A 10,900-nucleotide genomic window follows, 5' to 3' on the forward strand; every position below is an offset into this window, starting at 1 on the left:
CCGACTGTGGCGGGGAGGAAGAGGATATTTGAGCAGGTTGGTCCGATTGAGGAGGAGCAGAACTAATTGGAACAAGTCCGGTGATTTCAGTGAGAGACGGGTCCATAACGGCTGAAGCTTGGCCAGTCACAGGAACCATGAAATCAGTTTCCTTAATCGGAGCAGAGGAGCAGAGTAAATCGGTTTCTATAACCGGAGCAGAGGAGATCTGATTTTGCGGAGGGGATCTGTGAGAGAGAAGAGTAACTGGATCTACTGGATCAGGAGGATCTGTAGATGGAGGAGTAACGGAGAGGACATCCATTAGAAGAAATGAAGAGGGGGAAGGAAGCAGAAATTTCTCGGCGGCTGCGTGAGGCAACACCGTCGGAGACGGAACTAGGTTAGAATCGCCTAATAAGCCTATATTAGTGTCAGAATACACAACCACTGCACGAGAATGTTGACAGTTCCAAGTTGTCAGTAATCTTTTGGTTTGTGTTCATCAGCTTTTGTCATGTCTCTGCACATATATGCCTTGAAAGATCTGGTTTTTTCACAGCCAATAGTACTTACGACTTAAACCGCCGAGACCTGCTTTCTTCTCTTCCTTCTAATGTCACAGCTAATGACGGCTTCTACACGACATCTACCGGGGAAGATCCAAACAGAGCATACGGTCTAGGGATGTGTGTCCCAGGTACTGATGCACAATCTTGTTCTGATTGTATCATCTCTTCGAATGGTAGATTGTTGCAGAATTGTACTAATCAGACAGAAACTATAGACTGGAGAATAGATAGAACAGTTTGTCTTGTACGCTACTCAAACCGTTCGTTTTACGGATCGCTTGGTATGGAGATTCTGAGGAGTGATAACTATACCAGAGATTTTCAAGGTAACTTGACGGATTTGGAAATTACATGGCTCAGGAGACATGTAACCACTGAAAAAAAAAACTTATATGTTTGAGTTAATAGGAGCAAATTACAGTTAAAAGAGTCAGAAAATGGCATAGATAAACTTACTAGGTTCCAACTACTCTTCTCGTATTGGCTTCTATTTGGTCCATATCGAAAATTCTTGCCATTCCAAAATCTGCAATTTTGGGGTTCATATCACCGTCCAAGAGGATATTACCCGCTTTGAGGTCTCGATGTATGATTGTGAGTCTTGAATCTTGATGAAGATATAGAATTCCTCTAGCAATTCCTCCAATGATCTTGTATCGTCTTGTCCAGTCAAGCTGGCTCTGCATCATAGAGTCTTCATAATTCATATTTACAATGTTAATAACCAAAAATGTCATGCAATTTGAAGAAAAAAAATATCTGAGGCTAAGAATTAAGTTTAACTGACCAAAGAGGAAGTAATCAAGGCTTTTGTTGGGCACAAACTCATATACAAGTATCTTTTCTTCTCCTTCCAAACAATAACCAAGCAGTTTTACCAAATTTCTATGTTGGAGCTTTGCAACAACAACAACTTCGTTTCGAACTCTCTTTCACCTTGTCCTGATGTCTTAGATAGCCTCTTTACCGCAACTTGTACTCCACTAGGAAATGTACCCTACAACAGTAATTTATTTTTAGAAAATCATAAGGGAATTGGTTGTAAGTTATAGTACTTGTAACAATTGAAAAAAGATAACTAAGGACTGGAGTTTTTCAGCTACGTACAATAGAGAATGAGAAAGATTTTTGTGTGTGATGGTACATAAAGATTCTTTGCAGTTACAAGGTTGTTGCACTTAATCCCATACATCTCAATTCTCAAAGTATGTGTCAGATTTAATCTGGATACAGGGGAAAAACAGAGTATTTTCATGATTTGTATAGTGGTGAGTGGTGACATAAATCATGTTATTGTGGTTTTGATTCGAAACAAATCATGTTAAGACTTTGTGAAACACCTCACCACTCTCTCGATTCCCAATATAAGTTTTACATCATTTGCCTCAATTCAAAAGTCAAAACCAAGAACTTAAAACGTTTCTCCAAAGTTCAAACTCTAAACTACCTTATCTTAGTGTATACTTGTAGATAAAACAGCTACAGTCTTATGCTATGTTAATACCTTGTAAACTTCGCCAAATCCACCTTGACCTAGCTTGTTACTTTGCGAAAACTTATCTGTTGCTGCCTCAATCGCCTTAAAATAAAACTGAAGTGAGCCTGCTGTTGTAATATCATCCCTATCTATAAAAACATTTCAACAGCTGAATTAATATAAGGACAAGGTAGAATAATCATTGAACCTAAGAAAAGGAGCCTTTTTACCTCCAGCTAGTGGTTCTGTCTCATGAATCATCTCCTTTCTCTTAGCTCGGATACTAAAATTAAAACAGCTACGAAAAGAATAAAAATGATTGTGATTGGAACAACAACAGCTATAACTATGACAGAGGAGTTTCCGCCTTCTCATGTATTGACATAAATAGTTTGTATCAGATCACCACATATCATTGGATGTCTCAAAAGAAAAGTTGTGCTGAAACATGTAATCAAGGAAAAGAGAATTGTCAGACCAGGTGGTCTGGTGGTGGTGGAAAAGCTGGATCCAGCTGAGGTGTTCCAACGGCGGATTCGTTGTAAAACGGGTAAAGCTCGTATCTTGAACTACAGCTCGGCACAACAAGTCTTGCCCCAACTTTATCAGTGGGTAATCTATTGATGGTTCGTTGCAGACAACTTAAGCAGTCTTCTCTCGTCAGGTCAGGAATGCACTGAACCAATACATACAAATCCTCGAATCCGGTAAAATCAGCCTTTCTCGCATCGAATTTTCTGGTACTGTTTGCAGCTTTGTTGGCGGCTTGGTTCATAGTGGACAACACCAAATCTCTGAAGATTTCTTGTTGATTAGATGTAACATTCTGAGTGTTAATCAAGATAATTCCGTTTGTTCCATTCTGAAGTGAAGATTCCAAGAAAAAATTCTCGTCGAAGCATGCACTCGTCATACCATATCAAGCTCTTTTTCTCCTCTGGACATCGAGACAGAGTGTCATTGACAGCGAAGACGATGCAGTCAGGACAGATTTCCGGCAAGACATCTCCCCGGCATAGGAAAAGCCCGAATACCACATCAGGACTCCGACCTGCAGCGGTGCTATAGAATCCGCTGGAGAAAGAGGGATTGTTGGAAGAAAGAGAGGACAAAAGGGTTTTAAGATTGGAAGAGTACGCGCTATTTTCAGGGTAAGTTGTCGTATTAGGACAAACATGGTAGATGTAAGTTGGTTCTTGTAGCTGAGTTGAAGAAGAAGGCAAGCTTGCGAGGAAGGCTATATAAGAAAGAGGAAACCAAAAGAGGCATAATAGCTAGACATTTATCTAATTCTTCTCCCTTTCTTTCTATTTTAGTTCTCTTTTTGTTTATGAGTCCAATCAATCTGAAACCAGACAGTAATTATATGTAAGAGAAATCAATTTCTTTCACGTCAATATTTTTTATTTTTTTGGGTGTATCGACTTGTCTTTTAGATTAGGCTAATTGATGTTAGCTAAAGAAGACAATCATGAAACGGAACTTTAGCTGTGCAGGAAATTCTAGAGAGAAAACGATTTTAGTTTCATAATACAAGACCTTTACTTCTGATATATATAATTCCATATTATATTGATGAGTGATGACTAATCTGTTGGACTTTGGAGGCTTTGAATAAAGAGCATTATTTGACATTTTTTTTTTTGATTCTTATGGGCAGTCAGGCCCATAACCACTCATCGGTTTCTTTTCGATTTTAATGAGAGTTGTTACATAAATTCGTGTGTTACTTTCAATTTTTATATAAAATTTTGTATTAATCGTTCATTTTATTCTCGCTACAGCCTACAGAAGCGGTGTGTTCCAACCTATCTCAACAACACAAAGCTCTTGTTCTTCTACACTGTCACTTGCTCTTGATTTTAATATCCATGTTGATCCTCTTATTTTAAGAAAATATCAAAACCTGCGATGAAATTTGCTTCATACGCTACTAACTTTAACTGGTCCTTCTCAAAAGTCAAAACAAATCTGAAATGAACGCTGATAAGAGAATTCATGCAGAGACATAAAACCTAAAAACGTAATCTTAAATTGTATTTAGGCAGTTACGCTTCTCACAAATCACAATCTCTTATTTGTGGAGAAATAAATTAAATATCGTATGATCACACTTTTGTATGTTTTGACTTTGAAGAAATAATGGATCAGTAATTATATCATTAAATGCATTCACATTGGTTATTATGCGTTCAAGAAAAATCCAGCGTATCGTCCAATAAGCATGTCCACAATATTACGAATGTTCATTAATACTTAATTACTCTCCATGTGAATTCAACCACCAGGATTTGGAGATTTCTTCAAGGGTCAGATCTGAGCCAAACCCATTATAAGCGTAGTCCGTCTACTAGCAGGTCTTTTGCTCGTTCTGTACGCAGTGGCGGAGCTACGTTGGTGGGATGGGGTCAACTGACCACAATAACTTATATTTTGAAAGATTTGTTATTTAAAATTAAGAAAAAAATAGAAAAAAATGGTTAAAATTTCTTGAATTGACCCCATTAACATAGCTTCAATTCTCTATTCTTCTATTCATATAATATAATGACTAGAGCCGTAGCAACGATTATGAGGGCCGCCCGCAAAAAAAAAAAAAGGGCCGCTCTAGAAAAGTGTATACTTATAAAAAAATTCAACCATAAAAAAAAAACAAAAAACTAAAAAAAATCTTCTCTCACGCTTCAGGTGATTCGAACTCATGACTTAAGATATGTGGTGTATGACATAATACCACTAGGCTACCAAAACACATTGGTATTTGAGGGCCGAAAATATTAATAACTTCTCGGAGGGCCGCAGCTCCCGCTTCTCTTGCTTCTATCCAGCTACGGCTCTGATAATGACCCCACTAGAAACTTATTCTAGATCCGCCACTGTCTGTACGTAAATGATGCATCGATAACGAGTGTAATTAGTTCTTTTTGAATATTGAGACTAATGATTATCATAGTCTTTAATAAGCCCAAAACCCGTAATATCAAAGATTGACTTACATAGTCCAAGTCTAGCTTCAAAATTCAAAGTTGTCAATTTCTTATTAATGTGCATGGTCATTCAAATAGAAATTTCAATCTTATAAATGATAAGAACCACAAATACTAACTACACCACCTACACATAATCTGAAGAAAAAGAAAAATGGCAACGAAGAGTTGTGAATTAGTCCTCTGTTTTTCCTACTTTTTCGTCATATGCTTCAGTGCCATTTCTGTTTCTGCACAAACTTGTGAAAATACTACTGGGACTTTCATACCCAATAGTCCTTATGACAAGAACCGCGGACTCATTCTCTCTCCTCTAGCTTCTAACGTCACGGCTCACGAGGGCTACTTCATCGGTTCCACTGGGATTTCTCCTGACCAAGTCTTTGCCATGGGGATGTGCGCTCCAGGCTCTGAGCGTGATGTTTGCTTTCTCTGTATCAGGACCACATCAGAGAGTTTACTTCAAAGCTGTCCAAACCAGGCAGATGCTTTCTTCTGGTCAGGTGAAGAAACCCTTTGCCTTGTTCGCTACTCTAACCGCCCCTTCTCTGGATTGCTCGTCATGGATCCACTAGGAGCGATTTTCAATACGGGAGAACTCAATACGAATCAGACTGAGTTTGATATCGTGTGGAATAATTTAACTTCTAGTATGATCGCCGGAATAACTTCTTTTTCATCAGGCGCAAACAATTCGTCTAAATACTATTCAGACGATATAGCTCTAGTGCCGGATTTCAAGAACATATCAGCGTTGATGCAATGCACACCAGACGTTTCTTCAGAGGATTGTAACACTTGCTTACGGAAAAACGTTGTCGACTATGATAATTGTTGCCGTGGGCACCAAGGCGGCGTTTTATCACGGCCAAACTGCTTTTTCCGATGGGAAGTGTATCCCTTCTCTGGTGCTATTGATCAGATTAATTTACCGAAGTCACCGCCGCCTTCAATCACACCCCCATCTCCTATAATCAACATAACCAAGAAAGGAAAGTCCTTGTTGGAAACATTTTCAGAAAAATTTCTTGTTTATTTCTGTTTTTTTTTTTTGGTTTTTGTGTATGTATGTTTTTGATGATTAGTGTTTTGTGCAGATAACAGAATATCAGGAGGGACAATCGCGGCAATAGTTGTTGTTATTGTTGTTACAATAATATTGGTTGTTTTAGGCTTGGTTATTTCCAATAGAAGAAAGCAAAAGCAAGACATGGACCTTCCAAGTGAGTTTTCTTTGTTTGTTTGTCTATTAGAACCTTGATACCTTCAATTTGAAGTTGTATTTTTTCGCGAGCTTAATATGGTTTCAAATGAAGCGGAATCTGTTCAATTCGATTTAAAGACAATTGAATCGGCGACAAGCAACTTTTCCGAACGTAACAAGATTCGGTGAAGTTTACAAGGTATATATATACGCTCTATGTTGTCCACCTCATTTGCTTCTTTTGTGGAGAATAGGATATGTGCTTAATTTGTAAGTATTTTCAAGGGCATGCTCATGAATGGCACTGAAATTGCGGTAAAGAGATTGTCGAAAACATCAGGTCAAGGTGAAGTAGAGTTCAAGAACGAGGTTGTTGTTGTTGCAAAGCTTCAACACATAAATCTCGTTAGACTTCTTGGTTTTTCGCTACAAGGAGAAGAGAAGTTACTCGTATATGAGTTTGTTTCAAACAAAAGCCTCGATTATTTCCTCTTTGGTATGCAATTTTTTAACTCAAAACAACTTTAGTCTGCTTCTTCTTCTTTTTGTACATAGTCATGATCATGTATTTTGCACCAAAAAAAAAAAAAAATTGATCATGTATAAATATGCAGATCCTACGAAGAGAAATCAGTTGGACTGGACAATGCGACGCAATATCATCGGTGGGATTACTCGAGGGATTTTATATCTTCATCAAGATTCACGGCTAAAGATCATACATCGTGACCTCAAAGCGAGTAACATTCTCTTAGATGCTGATATGAATCCGAAAATTGCTGATTTTGGAATGGCAAGGATCTTTGGAGTGGACCAAATTGTAGCCAATACAGGAAGAGTGGTTGGAACCTTGTAAGTATCATCTTAAAATGGACTTTTATGATTTTCGATCATTAATTGAACCGTTTTTTACTTCCCATATAACTTGTGTTTTTTACAGCGGTTACATGTCTCCCGAGTATGTGACACATGGCCAATTCTCGATGAAATCAGATGTCTATAGCTTCGGAGTATTGATTCTTGAGATCATTAGTGGCAAAAAGAATAGCAGCTTCTACCAGATGGATGGTTTAGTTAACAATTTAGTCACATATGTGAGTAATTCTAAACTAATAAACTCCCATATATATATATATTTTTTTTTAATTATAAAACAAGTAATCATATATCTGAATGTATATATTCTACAGGTCTGGAAACTTTGGGAGAACAAATCATTGCATGAGCTCATAGATCCCGGTATCCGAGAAAATTGCACAAGAAGCGATGAAGTCATTAGATACATCCATATTGGGCTGTTGTGTGTTCAAGAAAATCCTGCAGATCGTCCAACAATGTCTACTATTCACCAAATGCTCACAAACAGCTCAATCACTCTGCCTGTGCCTTTGCCACCTGGATTTTTCTTTAGGAACGGACCAGGATTGAACCCATTAGGCCAGAGATTGGAGCCGGGTCAATCGAACAGCAAGTCTTTTGCTTGTTCTGTAGATGAAGCAACAATCACCGATGTTAATCCTCGTTGAATATTCAGCCATGTTTTTTTCTTGTCTCAACAAAGGCCCCTATCACTTATTTAATATCTGTATTTTAAAAAGTTGTTAAAGAGTCATTTTTTCAGGTTGAATGATTCATCATAGAAAATATAATCACTCAGGAAATTTGAAGTGTCTATATTAGTCAAGCTTGTCTAAAATATTTCGAGTGCTGACTATTATACCATCGATCACTAGTCCTCGTTGAAAGTTAGGCCAATTAAACCCTTTATCAAAAAAGAAGGTTTAGGCCAATTTTGACTTGTATATGCTTTTATAAGGGTAAAACAGTAATAATATATATTGACTTGGAGAATTCAACTATGTCTTCCACCTAAAATCCAAAATAGTCAGTGTCTTATTACTCCACATGGTCATTCAAGTAGAAAATTCAGAAGTTATGGGTTATATTAATGATAAGAACTACCACTAGTAATCAAAAACACCAGTCACACACTTTTCTAAAGAAAACAAAAAATGGCAAAGAAGAGTTGTGAATCAATCCTCTGTTTCTTGTTCTTCTTCATTATATGCTTCAGTGTCATTTCTGTTTCTGCTCAACAAACGTGTGACCAAACTTCTGGTAGTTTCAAACCCAATAGTACTTATGACAACAACCGCCGTCTCATCCTCTCCACCTTAGCTTCTAACGTCACGGCTCATGACGGCTACTTCAACGGTTCGATTGGGCTTGGTTCAGACCGAGTCTACGCCATGGGGATGTGCGCTCCAGGTGCTAAACCTGATGTTTGCTCCGACTGTATTAAGACCACATCAGAGGGATTACTACAGATCTGTTTGAACCAGACCGACGCTTTCTCATGGTCAGGTGAAGAAACCCTTTGCCTTGTTCGCTACTCTAGCAAGTCCTTCTCCGGGCTACTTGTCTTGGAGCCGTCTAATGAATTCTTCAATATCAATGACATAAGAAAAGAAGACCAGAAGGAATTTGATAGTGTGTGGGACGGGTTAATGTTTCGTATGATCGGAGGAGCTTCTTCATCGGTAAGAAACAACTCGTCGTCTACTTCTTCTTCTTTATCACTGTCTGGTAAATATTATGCAAAGGATGTAGCTCCTGAACGGGTTTACGGGAACATATCGGTGGTGATGCAATGCACTCCAGATGTTTCTTCAAAGGATTGTAAACTTTGCCTTGAGAGAAGTCTTGATTACTATAAGAAATGGTTCTATGGGAAGAGAGGCACCATTATATTGCGGCCAAGTTGCTTTTTCCGGTGGGAATTGTATACTTTCTTTGGTGCTTTTGATAGTATTAATGCCAGACACCCACCGCCTCCTTCACTCCCGCTTCCACCGCCCTCTGTACCCAACCTAACCAATATAACCAAGAAGAATGGCAAGTCCTTTTGGTAACATTTCAGAGCAAATTTGTCACAGTTTTTCGGCTTTGCGGACTTATGTTGTTGGTGCATTGTGTTTTGTGCAGATAAAAAAACCTCAGGAGGAATTATCGCGGCGATAGTTGTTGTTATTGTTGTTACAATAATACTGATTATTGTAGGCTTGTTTATTTGCAAGAGAAGAAAGCAAAAGCAAGAAATTGAACTTCCAAGTGAGTTTTTTCCTTTGTTTGGTTTCGGTTTTTAGACCTTAAAAATTGAAGTGGAACTTTTTAACGAGCTTAATAGTGGTTTTAAATGAAGCGGAATCTGTTCAATTTGATTTAAAGACAATTGAAGCAGCAACGAACAACTTTTCTGAGCATAACAAGCTTGGTGCAGGTGGATTTGGTGAAGTTTACAAGGTATATACGCTCTTTGTCCACCTCACTTTCTTTTGTGAAAAGTTGGATGTGCTAATTTGTAAATATTTTCAAGGGTATGCTTTTGAATGGGACTGAAATTGCGGTAAAAAGATTGTCCAAAACATCAGGACAAGGTGAAGTAGAGTTCAAGAACGAGGTTGTTGTTGTTGCAAAGCTTCAACACATAAATCTCGTTAGACTTCTCGGGTTTTCGCTCCAAGGAGAAGAGAAGTTACTCGTCTATGAATTTGTTCCAAACAAAAGCCTCGATTATTTCCTTTTCGGTCCGTTAGTTCTAACTCGAGATATACTTTTTTCTGTCGTTTTTCTTTTTGTACATAGCTAACTATGATTAACCGATTATGTATGAATCTGCAGACCCTAACAAGAGAAATCAGTTGGACTGGACAGTGCGACGCAACATCATCGGTGGAATTACTCGAGGAATTCTATATCTTCATCAAGATTCACGGCTCAAAATCATACATCGTGATCTCAAAGCAAGTAACATTCTCTTAGATGCGGATATGAATCCGAAAATCGCTGATTTCGGAATGGCAAGGATCTTTGGAGTGGACCAAACTGTAGCCAATACAGCAAGAGTAGTTGGAACTTTGTAAGTATAAACTTGTATGAACCTGATGAAGTTCAATTAATGAATTTCGCTTCCGATAAACTTGTGTTTTTTCGCAGCGGTTACATGTCTCCCGAGTATGTGACACATGGCCAATTCTCGATGAAATCAGACGTCTATAGCTTTGGAGTATTGATTCTTGAGATCATAAGTAGCAAAAAGAATAGCAGCTTCTACCAGATGGATGGTTTAGTTAACAATTTAGTCACATATGTGAGTAATTCTAAACTAATAAACTCCCAAACTTTTTTTGATTGATTCTTATAAAACAAGTAACCATAGTTCTGAGTGTATATATTATTCTACAGGTCTGGAAACTTTGGGAGAACAAATCATTGCATGAGCTCATAGATCCCGTTATCAAAGAAGATTGTAAAAGCGATGAAGTCATTAGATACATTCATATTGGGCTGTTATGTGTGCAAGAAAATCCTGCAGATCGTCCAACAATGTCTACTATTCACCAAGTGCTCACAACCAGCTCAATTACTCTGCCTGTGCCTCAGCCACCTGGATTTTTCTTTAGGAACGGACCAGGATCGAACCCGTCAAGCCAGGGATTGGTGCCGGGTCAATCGAGCAGCAAGTCTTTTACTAGTTCTGTAGATGAAGCAACAATCACCTATGTTACGCCTCGTTGAAAATCTAGCATGTTCGGTTTGGTTTTTGATGTTGCCTCAAAATAACAGATAGATAATGCCACACGTCCAGAAATCTCGTTTCTCAATCTATCACTTTGATCCC

General features: G+C 38.2%; 3 protein-coding genes across 4 annotated transcripts; 2 read left to right on the plus strand and 1 right to left on the minus strand.

Moving 5' to 3' along the window:
* Positions 1-325: 325 nt before the first annotated feature.
* LOC110226175 (putative cysteine-rich receptor-like protein kinase 23) lies at positions 326-3,594 on the minus strand. The gene is given in 10 exon segments (XM_021016884.1): positions 326-925; positions 1,008-1,245; positions 1,339-1,473; positions 1,476-1,548; positions 2,056-2,177; positions 2,259-2,316; positions 2,319-2,512; positions 2,515-2,921; positions 2,923-3,302; positions 3,568-3,594. Coding segments are annotated over 10 exon segments (1,755 nt in total). The 3' UTR covers positions 326-804.
* A 1,424-nt stretch (positions 3,595-5,018) lies between these two features.
* On the plus strand, positions 5,019-7,871 carry LOC9305855 (cysteine-rich receptor-like protein kinase 18). Its single transcript, XM_021017708.1, is given in 8 exon segments — positions 5,019-6,007; positions 6,113-6,238; positions 6,332-6,398; positions 6,400-6,418; positions 6,505-6,715; positions 6,834-7,071; positions 7,160-7,313; positions 7,410-7,871. Coding segments are annotated over 8 exon segments (1,989 nt in total). The 5' UTR covers positions 5,019-5,169; the 3' UTR covers positions 7,746-7,871.
* A 302-nt stretch (positions 7,872-8,173) lies between these two features.
* LOC110226349 (cysteine-rich receptor-like protein kinase 17) lies at positions 8,174-10,887 on the plus strand. 2 transcript variants are annotated; one of them, XM_021017682.1, is made up of 7 exons: positions 8,174-9,114; positions 9,205-9,330; positions 9,407-9,522; positions 9,596-9,806; positions 9,901-10,138; positions 10,216-10,369; positions 10,465-10,887. In XM_021017682.1, exons 1-7 carry the CDS (start codon positions 8,232-8,234, stop codon positions 10,795-10,797), a joined length of 2,061 nt encoding a protein of 686 aa, XP_020873341.1. In that variant the 5' UTR covers positions 8,174-8,231; the 3' UTR covers positions 10,798-10,887. The 2 variants fall into 2 exon arrangements, with proteins under 2 accessions (XP_020873341.1, XP_020873342.1); XM_021017683.1 differs by having other exon boundaries at positions 8,175-9,114; positions 9,422-9,522.
* The last annotated feature ends 13 nt before the right edge of the window (positions 10,888-10,900 follow it).

Source organism: Arabidopsis lyrata (genome assembly GCF_000004255.2).
Source record: "Arabidopsis lyrata subsp. lyrata unplaced genomic scaffold ARALYscaffold_7, whole genome shotgun sequence".
Classification (NCBI taxonomy): domain Eukaryota; kingdom Viridiplantae; phylum Streptophyta; class Magnoliopsida; order Brassicales; family Brassicaceae; genus Arabidopsis; species Arabidopsis lyrata.

What these genes read in the sequence shown, in the direction of transcription:
- LOC110226349 (XM_021017682.1), top strand. Translation starts at nt 8,232, where the DNA reads ATGGCAAAGAAGAGTTGTGAATCAATCCTCTGTTTCTTGTTCTTCTTC. An exon ending in CAATATAACCAAGAAGAATG is followed by an intron (nt 9,115 to 9,204) that starts GCAAGTCCTTTT and finishes TGTTTTGTGCAG; the next exon opens with ATAAAAAAACCTCAGGAGGA. An exon ending in TTAACAATTTAGTCACATAT is followed by an intron (nt 10,370 to 10,464) that starts GTGAGTAATTCT and finishes ATTATTCTACAG; the next exon opens with GTCTGGAAACTTTGGGAGAA.